This window comes from Brachycentrus maculatus, unplaced genomic scaffold (assembly GCF_059751285.1).
Source record: "Brachycentrus maculatus isolate JH-2025_06_01 unplaced genomic scaffold, ASM5975128v1 h1tg000011l, whole genome shotgun sequence".
NCBI classification, from domain to species: domain Eukaryota; kingdom Metazoa; phylum Arthropoda; class Insecta; order Trichoptera; family Brachycentridae; genus Brachycentrus; species Brachycentrus maculatus.
Window position 1 is genome coordinate 1,568,327 of NW_028280765.1, and position 12,099 is coordinate 1,580,425.

Below are 12,099 nucleotides of genomic sequence, written 5' to 3' on the forward strand. Positions count from 1 at the left end.
CTTCCTGAAGACCGAACGGGTAGAAATACCTTTCCCGTTTATAGTGTGTTAATAAGTCACCTTTAGTTTGGTGTCATTTTTTTCAAAAATCAATATTTGTAATTGTGTCGTTCTAGGTTTAATTCAGATGAATTGAATCCTGTTGTGCTATGGTTCCGTCACAGGGCCCATGAGCGGCAGTACAGAAGCCAACCCGATGGGCAGTTCCGCTGCTATGTGGCTTGTTCAGCCGCACTATTCTTTGCTTTATCTATCATACAGCTGCTCACTGTTCCAAGGTATATTAAAATATGTTCAACTTATGTTGATCGAGATAGTCACAGTGTGTGTTAAAAGAAAACATTTATTTACAAATGTTATTATTATTATAATTTATATTTGAAGCACTAACTTTGTGATCTTCCATTTTATAATTAAAATGTAACTTTGTTTTAAAATTACAATAAATATTTTATTATAACTTAATTACAATGTCTACCGGTTTTGAAGCTAATAGCTTCTTTATCAAGACTGATTAATACTATTAATCAGTCATGATAAAGAAGCGGTTAGCTCCGAATCCGGTAGATATTATAATTAAGTTATAATAAAATATTTATAGTGATTTTAAAATAATGTTTCATTTTAATTATAAAATGGAAAATCACAAAGTTAGTGCTTCAAATATAAATTAAATAATAATAACATTTGTATAAAAGTTTTCTTTTAACACACACTTTGACTATTTCGATCAATATAGCTACAAAATTAATTGAACAAATATTATTATGTGTTTCAGAAAAAATATTATTCCATAGTAGGATTTAAAAAAAATATCATTTTGAATCTGTTATTTCAGTTTTTCAATATTTTTCCCTTTTAAGTGAAACATTCAACTAAAATGTTGCTGAATGTAATGACAAATTCGTGGTTGGTTCGATATTGCTTGAAAGCAATAAAATAAAATATTATACCTAAAATAAGTAATTATTGGAATATTTACATACAAAAAAATCTTAATTATCACTCATCTGGCTTCAACAATGCTTATATTTTATAATTCTTTGGATTACAATGAATATTTTTAATTAAAAAAAAAAAACTTCAATAAGTAATAAATTTAGGAAATTTGACAATTTTTTTCTAACCCCCTGTGTGTCTACTTGGATAATATTTTTCTTTAAGTGACCTGTCTGATCCTCTAGTTCCTGAAGATTTACATGAAGTAGGTCTCTCTGTTTTGCATTCATCAGGATGATCAGGAATAGTTCCTGAACATTTTCAATTTTAATCCGGTTTCACACATTTTCAGGCAGGACAATTGCCCTCCGTCAATATATTATTATTTATTTTTAGGGGAATTGTATTTTACGCATCCTTTGGCCCAACATTTGTGACACTCTGCTTGTTCCTTTACCTCTGCTGGTTGGACGGAGGTCCGATTGAAGACAGAGGAGAAGAGTTGCAGCCGAGTAACGACACACCTCACATAACTCCACATGACTACTCTGAGCATTGCTCTAAACCAGGACAGGTAAGCTGTTAATTATTACTAAAATTCCTTTACAATACATAAACTAAAAGATTATAAAGACCCAAGAAATTCGAAAGACGAAAGTGTGGCAGGCGGGGAAGAATAGTTCTGGAGTAACAACCATAAACTTCTTCTTCTTTTTCTTCTTCTTCTTTTTGTAGATTCTAGGGATCTGTTTGTGCCTCCACATGTCGCTCTTGGGATGTTGACTCCCAGTTGTCTTTCCATCTTTTCGTAGGTCTGCCTGGGGTCTGCGTCCTTTAGGGTTACCTTGAAGGGTGATACGTGGAAGTCTGTCTTCTAACATTCTGTTTATATGTTCATTCTTCTTCATTCATTCTTCGTTGTCGTCATTTATATGTTCATTCTTTTGTCGTTGTTTATATGTTCATTCTTCTTCTTCATTCTTCTTCATTCATTCTTCGTTTTGGAGCATGGAGGGGACCATCTCTATCAGTGAGACTCGGGCCCCACCGAGAGACTCTTCCAGCTCCCTCCTGAGCGGGTCCCAGGAGGGGCACTCAAATAATGTGTGCTCCACCGAGTCTTCGCCAGAGTCGCAGTGGTGGCACGCGGCTGATTCCTCCTTGCCTATCCTATTCAGATAGGCTCCAAAACAGCCGTGTCCCGTCAGCAGCTGGGTCAGGTGGTAGCTGAGGCATCCGTGCTTCCTCTCCACCCACGCACTGAGGTCGCCTATCAGCCTCCGCGTCCACCTTCCCTTCGCCGCCGAGTCCCACCGCTCCTGCCAGCGGGTCATCGTGGCGACCCGCGCGGTCGCCTTCTCCATGCCCGCATACGTGGCCTGCCTTTCGGCGGCCATTAGATCCACGGGGATCATTCCCGCCACGACGAGTGCAGCATCTTCAGACACTGTTCGGTATCCCATGGATACCCTCAGTGCCATCCGATGCTGCACTCCAGCCATCAAGAGCCGTGTTCTCTCCACTCTCATTCTCACGATATCTTTCGTCATACACATGCTCCGGATGCCGGTATTTCTTACTCAGTCTTGCAATGTGTTTCCGGTTATGGATCGGAGAATCTTCATCTTAGAGGTTCGAAGTCGAGATTTTGTTCTGGAAGTATCTACTCTTGCCTCAATCTCATAAGTGGCTATTGGTCGAACACATGTTTTGTATATTTTCATTTTACTTTATATTCTCATGTGTTTGTTCCTGTACACCAAGTGTTTGAGGCATCCGGATACAACTGTAGCCTTGTTTATTTGTTTCTGAGTCTCACCATATAGATCACCGTAGCTACTGATGTCTACTCCAAGATACTTGAATTTCATCACCTTTTCAACGGTTCTGTTGTTTACAACTAATTTGCATCTAACTGGACTCTTTGATATGGTCATGCTTTTAGTCTTGTCAATATATATCATCGTGTTGAACTTTTCCGATGTCAAGTGGAGCTTGAGAAGCATTCTTTGGAGGTCGTCTTCGGATTCTGCTATAATGGTGGCATCATCAGCGTAGCAGATATTGCTGATTCTTTTCCCGCCTAATCGGTAGCCCAGGTTCATATTGGCAACCTCTTCTATCAATTTATCCATAATCAAATTGCAAAGAATACCATACCAATATGTATCAATATGGATCGACAACTAACCCAAAAGTCAGATTCTACTTGCTTTCTAACTTCAGCATTTTTATTGTGTCCAGTATTGAACAAAGGCCTCCCTCCTGGACTTCCACAGTTGTCTGTTGGACGCAACTCTCTTCCAGTGTAGACCCGCCACTTTTTTAATGTCATCAGACCATCTTGTCTAGGGGCTACCCATGCTTCTGCATCCTGTTCTAGGCCTCCAGTCAAGAACCCTTTTCGTCCTATCTATCCTCAGCCATATTTGACACATGACCTGCCCAGTTTCACTTTTGTTCCGCGATTCTTTAAGCCCCATCTGATAATATTGTCAGATAATATTGCAAATACTGCTGGAAGGGAGTGGTTTGAAAAGGCTCAGAACTGTAAGGAGTGGGCATTGAAGGAGACTTTCACCCAGCAGTCAGTGGGTGTGTTCAAAGAGAGTATGTAATAAGTTTTTTATTTACAACATTTTGAGTGTGTCCAAATACAAAATCTGGATTACCTACAATTAAAGGAGTTATTTTTCGACATCTCATCTAAGATGAAGGAGACTATGGAAGTCTGGGCATTTACGGGGCTGCAATAAAAGAGTTTCTGCTCAATAAAAAGCTTCTTTTCATCTCACCAATAGATGTCTCTAGTGAAGTTCTAGTGATTCAAGAATAATGTTCGAAAATTGGTTCATATATATAGAACTTCCAAGAATTTGAGTAGTGTGGTTGTCAATAATGGGTAGAATTGGTAAATGTTACACTTAAACCAGCCTATGATGGTCGTCAGCCCCGTAAATGCCCAGACTTCCATATTCTTCTTCATCTTTGATGAAATGTCAAAAAAGAATATGAGTTTTTTATTTATTTAAAATTTTTAAATCTTGTTATAGGTGGTTTCTGGTAGCAGGTGTTTAAGATTGGCTGTGTTCTTAGTTTCTGTGCTCTTGATATCATCATGTGCTGTTATAAATTTGGTGAGTTCTAAAGTAAACATAAACAAAGAAATTTTTTCAAATAAGGTTTATGGCTTAATGTTTTTTCAAATGTGTCTCAAAAATATGCTGATTTAAATTTTCAGGTTAATATAGAGTCAGAGCCTATGGAAGTGTTTATTAATGAAAGCTATGTACCGGATATGATGGCCATAAAACCTTTGAGCATGGAAGAAAGAACTTTGATTGAATCTGTACCAGTAAGTAACTATGTGTATAAATAAAAAACAGTTTTAAATGAAAAAAAAATATTGTGGAAATAATAGTACCTACTTCAACATTTTATTATCTCGTGAAGCCAAAACACATATCGCTCACTCCTTTCAACAACGTCATTTACCAAAAATCATCAATTTTCAATCGTACATGTTTTCGGAATGCCCAGAAAATGTACTATATCCCAGCAAAAGCGGTATATTTTTAACTTAATATTTACCTGCTACAGGGCAGAAAGTGCTGTTTTTGCATTTTAAAGAAAAGGTATTGTTTAATTTTTTTTTTAAAATTGTACTAAGTATTTTTCAAATGGAGAACAAACATTCAGGTTTTACCTATAAAGATCTGTTGCACAGTAAAAAGTTCAATTCGTGGCTTGATATTTATTATTAATACATTTTATTATATTTTTAAACTTTAAAAACGATTACCTGAAAAATCATATTTTTTGATATATGATGTTTTTGAAAGGAGTGAGCTATATAAGAAGTGTGAAATGCAAAACCATATTATGTTTGACAATACCCAGTCACATAAATACAATGGTTTTAAAATATTTTCCTTTTTGTATTTCAATCTGTAAAATATTAAATGCTTTTTTTTTTCAGAGTTACTTATATAGTTCAGCTCTAACCCTTGCTGCTATATCAGTATTCCTAAGGGTTGGGTTTCTCCTTAAATTATTTCTCATGATTTGCTCTGTGGTATTCCATGTCACCTTATTCAGTACTGTTGAGATCTTTGAGCAATACCAAGAAATTCACGGTGCAGAAGATGAGTAAGTATTTCCATTATTTTAATTGCAGTTTTTATTTATTTTTTAAATCAAATAACTCACTATTTTTCTTCCCTTTGCAACGATTTCAATATACTTCTTCCATATTTTTTCCTGCATTTTCCATTCTTACCTTTAAATTAATTACAATTGCGATATGCTATGTGTAACTCCAGATTCTACACTCTCCCATTTGGAGTGAAAGCTGCCCTGATGCTGGGTGTGGTTGTCATACTCCTTCACATTCTGGACCGTCAAATAGAATTTACGTCCCGTACCGATTTCTTGTGGAAAGCCAAGCTGAAGGTGGAACAGGAGGAAGTGGAGACCATGAGAGGTATCAATAAGGTAAGATTGGATCTTTTATTCACTTTATGGAAAACTAAATGGCACAGGGTTGGCCTGGAGGGACCTCCGATGGGCTCACATGAGCACCTTAATAAAAATAAATAAACTTATTTCATTATTCATTCATTCAAACCCTTATCCGCACCTAAATGGTGCATAGGGCACTGCATCATACAAACGCAGTGTTATCTTGATCGTTAACACACAAAGGAAAGGTGATCAGCCCTCCGCTTCAGGTACCAGTCCAGGGTAATATGGAATAAATGTTAGGGTGAAAAAATCACTTATATTTATTTGACCCCCCTGGAAATCGAAACAGGGACCTCCGGAACGGTAGCCGAGCGTGCTCACCATTACACTACGGAGGCAGACAAATTTAATAAAATATAAAGTTTGTATTTTTTCATAACAAATGTAGGTATTATGGAGTTTAAAATATTCCTTAGTGAGTAAGCAATTTCTATTGAATATTTCTCAAGAATAAGACATGCAAAATATGAAGCTTAATTTATGTTTTAAAACCATGTTTTCATTTTAAGTCATTGCACATGAATTATTGATTTCTGTTGTTATTATTTAATATATTTGCTAATTTCAATTCTTGATTCCTTTCTTCATTATAGATTCTCTTGGAAAACATCTTACCTGCTCATGTTGCCGAACATTTCCTAATATCCAAAGCGAGTCAGGTAAAAATATATTTTATTTTGTAGAAAAATTCCAGATCAAAATTTTGAAGGTGTCCTTATACCATCCATATATCCAACATTAAAAAAATTAAGTAAAATAGATGTTAAATAATGGTCAAAATGATGAACGTTATAAAGGTGCTAAAGTGATGATTAATAGTAAACCCTTAAATGCTAAGACTCCCATCTTCTTTCATATAAAAACAATAGGTTGGCATCTCAAGTTTCTAGTGTAATGCAGCAAAAATTAAATGCAAACCTTAGTAATTTTTTGTGTGTGTTTTTTTTCTTCGTGGCCCACACAAGCTTCTTTAAATTTTTTGACAATTGATCGTACTTCGCTCCTATTTTTTTTTGTTGATTCTTTGCAGTATTGAAGTTTAGTATTTTCAATATCCTTTTCTCAATTGTGCCGTAAGAAACTACGTATTTCAGATCAACACGGTGTTATATTGATAACTTATTACATGGAAAAACATTTCAGCACTAAATTGCAATTTCAATTTCAATTTATTTAAAAATTAATATATACATTACAAACAATATATTTAAGGCGTATACATCAAAAAGTAAGGAAGACTCAAAGATGTAGAAGAATCCCGCTTCGGAAAACTCCTTCAGACACATGAAACAGATCAATATCCAATGTGATATTGTTCAACATTGCAGTAGCTCTTCCTACAGGCATAAACATCAGCAGGTTGGATTTGAATGCTTCAGCTCTAGCAAAATGCGCGAATGGTATCTCTACAACCATGTATATATATGTAACTTTTAACAATTAATGCAATATGGATGTTTAGTATTGGGCAGAATGGTGAATGTTACATAGGTATATAAAGGGAAAGTAAACGCCGAAATGCTCAGACTTCTATCTTTCCTTGATTAAAAAATAATAGATGCTGTATCTCGGTTCAGGCACCTATAATATGCATCTCAATATACTATCTGTAGGGTAAAAATCCAGTGTCTGATGAACAAAATGAAAATAGAGAAAATCATACTGACGCAAGCAATTTGTATTTCAGCAAGAACTGTACCACGAGAGATATTCATGCATAGCGGTAATGTTTGCCTCCATACCCAACTACAAAGAATTTTACGATGAAAATGATGTCAACAAGCAAGGGCTCGAATGTCTGAGATTACTAAATGAAATAATTTGCGACTTTGACAAGGTGAATTTGCGTCAATATGTCTTGATATTATTTTTAAATCAAGTGCTGCTTCGCTAGAGACGACATCATCATTCGCTTTGTTTTGTTTGTAGTTATTGCTGAAGCCAAAGTTTAGTTGCATAGAGAAAATCAAAACTATTGGCAGTACATACATGCTTGCTTCGGGACTGCGACCGGGGAAGGAGGATCAAGCAGGAGTAAGTAATGATGTAGAAAAATATCCATTATGATTATAGTTGAAAATCATACAGAAAAATGATATGAATACACGTCTTGAACATAGCAATATTTTTCGATTTGTTGGGTAATATATCCAAAATAAAACACGGTTTTTGTCAGATTGAATTCTACATTTATTTATGTATACGTGACGCGTTTCGTCTTCTCAGGACATTATCAAATACTGACTAAAAATATTTACAAAATGTTCTTATATACTAACAATAATTGATATTATTAGGTCTAGGAGTACTCCTACCAAACCGTACCAAAAGTTAGCAAATAGAACACGTATAAGCGTCTCCCACTCTCTACCAACAGTATGTAAAAGGCAATTTTAAGTGTTTCCCACAAACAATGTGTTAAGGCTTCCAATCTGATGAATCCAAAACTGATTAACCGTTTTTATTGATACTAAGAAAACTGGCTTTTTGACTTAGTTAACTGTTATTTTTATGATCATTTCAAAAAGAAATAGATTTCTTTGTCACATATTATAAATACATATGTAGCAAACAAAATTTATTGATGAATTTCCAAGAAAAATGACAGCAATAAAACTTTATTTCTCAAAAAAAACCTCTGTAAAATGAGTGAAATATGACATTTAAATTATTTAATGTAAAAACATTGCTGTTATTTTATTTACTTTAATACCAGCCTAATTTATATTTTACTATACTCATTCTAAACTTATAAAATTACATATACTTACAAACAACAACAAAAAACATAATTAATGTATGCAGATTTTTTTTCTCTAAGGAAGTTCGATAATTCAAGTCTATGTTTATGTCTACGCACATAATTATATCTGCACACGTAACATATTTTGTTAGCAAAAATAAAACGATTTATTTCTTTTCCACGCATGTCTTGAAGGGTTCAGCCAAGGTGACAATTTTATAACAAGTATTTTCTGACTTTAAATTTTACTATGCAAAATATTTATACTGTTAATATGTACACATGTATGATAGGAATTGCATTGTTCTGTGTGTGTTTTATTTCAGGATGCAAACAGAAACCAGGAGCATAACATTGTGGTGCTGGTAGAATTTGCCATCGCGCTCATGACAATTCTGGATCAGATCAACAGGGAGTCTTTCCAAAGGTTTAAGCTGAGGATAGGTAATTAATATATAAAAATAATCATTATAATAAATTTATTTTATAACTTATTGTTGGCGGGCTGTTTTTACATCAACCCTGATCATAATTAGTACATATACTAATTACGGTCGTATACAAATCACAAGTAACCGCAAACCCAACTCTAATCTGTACAATGTATTTTTGGCATCTTGCGCTGTACCAAAAGTACACAAATAGGATGCTTATAAGTGTCTCCCGCTCTCTACCAATAGTATGTTAAAGATGCTTTTATATGTATACTCAATCAATCATGTTTTATTTAGTTTTGTCAGCCATTTGCAAAATTCCCTATCGTAAAGCAACATTTTTTTCAGCACAGGAACCTCATGTCAATACATATTTGCAATGATATTAAAATGCATTTCCTTTACTTTCCACTGTACGAGTTGACCAATCATATGTGTCTTTGCTACAGAGAATGGAAGGGATTTAGGGAGACGTTTTTTTCTTAAATTCATAATGACGTTACTCCATTTCAATATTTTCCCATTACTTGAAATAAATAAGAGATTTGATGAGTCAGCTACAATAGGTTATTTACTTATATTTATGAATACACAACAATCAGTTATAGTGGGCCAGTTTTAAAATTCCACATTTGTACATTTATTTGCGCATACACTTAAAAGAAGGACTGCAGGAGGGATGGGAGAGAGGAAAGGAAAACATTTCCCTTTTTTCCATATAGATTCCAATAACATTACTACCAGTTGTTCTGTAGTAACGTTACAGGAATGTGTTCAAATAAAAATCCATCATAATACCAAAATAGTTTATCAAAAGCAAACATTGTATTTTCCACTTAATAAATTTTAGGACTCAACCATGGTCCTGTTATTGCCGGAGTTGTTGGAGCACAGAAGCCCCAGTACGACATCTGGGGGAATACCGTGAATGTGGCATCCCGGATGGACTCTTGCGGGGCCATGGGGAGAATCCAGGTCACGGAAGACACGGCAAGGTAATGTGAAACATAACCAGATCTAAGTCGGGGTCTTAATACCCTCTCAGGTCAGTAGGTTGAGGTCACCGAATAAACAAGGTAGTTTAGATTAGATTAAGGGTTTTTGATAACTATCTTAAATGTTCTTATAATGTATAGTTGTATATTCACAGGAGATATTCCTAGAAAGTTTTAAAAATAGCAAAAACTACCAATATTTATTTATTTATTGGAAAAACAACAGAATATTTAACAAAAATAACATAATATAATAAAATTAAAAAAATAACACTCCAATTAGAGGTTTTCACTTAAGTAGTCTAAAAATAAAATTAAACTGTCATGTACATAAAAGTATAGCTATATAATAAACTTACATTACATGTGTTTATCAAATAATAGAAATTTTCTTTATCAACTAGTCAAATAGACATCAACAAATATACAGTAATATATCCTTGAAACTAATTGTTCCTCATATCTTTCTTTCCTTGGTTTCCTCTATCGTTTTATCTTGTTTTTCTTATTTTTATTGATTTAACATTTATATAAATGTACAAAATTTTAATTATTTAATAATTTATTTTGCAAGTGCACATGAAATGTATTTTTTCCTGACTTTATCATATATGTCAGGGCGTTTGTCCACTATATGGAATTACACGGAATTTTACCGTCCGGCACGTCAGTTAGCGTTTTAAAACGATGATTGGCTTGGGTTGGCTTGTGATTTTGTCCATCTATATTCGGATCGGTGTTTTTGATCGGTGCGTGAACACGTTGCGCGTAAATTCAATCATGCTAAACTGTCGTAGTCGCTTTCATTTTTTGAAACCGGACTGCCGGACGGTAAAATTCCAGGTAGTGGGCAAGTGCCCTCACTGTTAAAAATAGGTAATTTTACAATATATCCCGCCAAATAATATTTTTAAATCTAGTATGTGAAAAATATGTGAAAATTCAAGCACATTTATCCTTACCTCTGTGAATCTTCTCCTTCCTGGCTCCATCTCAACTCATCATCTTTGTAGACTGTTGGCGTCAGCTCTTCTTGTCCTCAGGCTGTAGTTCCTTCTATCATGGACAACGTCACCTAGGCCATGCCTTCGAATCATGTTATCTTTCTGTAGCAACCATTAATTTTTTAGTCTTCGTTTAGATTTCTTTCGAAGAAGATCTATGGCGCTTGCCTGGTTCACAATATGTTCAAGTTCTGTGCGTCCTATGTGCCCATACCATCTCAATGGCCTTTCCTCTACCTTACTATTGATATCTGTTACAGCTATAACAGAATAACAGAATAAATATCAATTAATAAATTGTTTTACTGCAAAATATCTAGGGTGTTTATAATTGGCCTGAATAGTATTTTGAACAATTCTTTTTCATATTTTAAAGTTTAATTTTTTGGTGAAAATAAGTATAGTTTACAAATATATTTATACCAAAGATTTTTTTTTGATAATGATTTAATGCTTTCTTTTTTCAGAATCCTAATGAATGCCGGATACGCCTGTGAATGTCGTGGTCCTACTTTCGTAAAGGGAAAAGGAAAACTCACTACATACTTTGTGAAAACTCAATTTGATGACAAATAAATCATTTTTGCTTTATTCTTAATATTGTTAAAATTTTTACTGTAGATCTTCAATTGTTTTAAAGTTGAATTTATGTAATGAATGAGATTTTAATCATAAGTTAATTAAGGACTCAAACAGTGTTCTCTAAAAACGTACAGTTTATAAAATATTTCTGTCCTTAAGAATTTTTCATGTTTCCTTTCTACAAATTAGGAGTTATGAATATCTAAATGTTATATGTCAACTATTTTACTAAAGTTAGGCCGCTGGGGCCGCATATATATACTTGTATCTACATTTTATGGCATATGTGTACTGGATATTAATATATTTAGCTATTTGAATGTGAATATTATACATAATACTATGTCGAATTCTTCTTCTTTCCATGTTCGCTCCCTAGGTGGAGCATATGGCCAACACGAGTCGTCTCCAAGTCCGGCGTCTCGAAGTTCCGCTGAGTATAGTCGGTGAATAGTCGTCAGCGGCCTTCCGGGGCGCCGGAATCCTCGGGGTTGGAAGAAGAGACATGAGGGGTTGATGCCCTCAGGTGGCATTCTAAGGACATGTCCCAACCATGTCCACCTTCTTCTCTTCAGGACTTCCAGTATGAGGGGCTGTTGAGTTCTTCTCCTCACATCGTCATTCCTGACAAAGTCATACCACTTTATACCCAGTATTCGCCTCAGGCATCTATTTTCAAAACTTGCTAGTTTCTTGCTTTGAGCTTTGGTGAGGTGCCACGACTCACATCCGTACAGCAACACTGTTAGGATGCAGGCGTTAAAGAGACGACACTTTAACGCCGAGTAACGTCGAGTAAAGCAGTGAGTCCCAGACATTGCGCAGTTTATTGAATATAGCTCCTGCCGTTCCGAGCCGTACATTCAGTTCCTTCTGGA

The 12,099-nt window shown here is 34.8% G+C and overlaps 1 protein-coding gene across 1 annotated transcript in view; it reads left to right on the forward strand.

Annotated features, from left to right (window-relative positions):
- Positions 1–11,231, forward strand: part of Ac76E (adenylate cyclase type 2 Ac76E) — a 226,135-nt gene extending 214,904 nt beyond the window's left edge. Inside the window, exons 13-24 of the mRNA XM_088262602.1 lie at positions 117–278; positions 1,336–1,513; positions 3,993–4,076; positions 4,181–4,294; positions 4,919–5,088; positions 5,262–5,433; positions 6,057–6,122; positions 7,151–7,300; positions 7,393–7,497; positions 8,533–8,650; positions 9,491–9,635; positions 11,107–11,231. Coding sequence (XP_088118728.1) covers positions 117–278; positions 1,336–1,513; positions 3,993–4,076; positions 4,181–4,294; positions 4,919–5,088; positions 5,262–5,433; positions 6,057–6,122; positions 7,151–7,300; positions 7,393–7,497; positions 8,533–8,650; positions 9,491–9,635; positions 11,107–11,215 — 1,573 coding nt within the window. The 3' untranslated portion in view covers positions 11,216–11,231. The remainder of the gene's footprint in view (positions 1–116; positions 279–1,335; positions 1,514–3,992; positions 4,077–4,180; positions 4,295–4,918; positions 5,089–5,261; positions 5,434–6,056; positions 6,123–7,150; positions 7,301–7,392; positions 7,498–8,532; positions 8,651–9,490; positions 9,636–11,106) is intronic.
- The last annotated feature ends 868 nt before the right edge of the window (positions 11,232–12,099 follow it).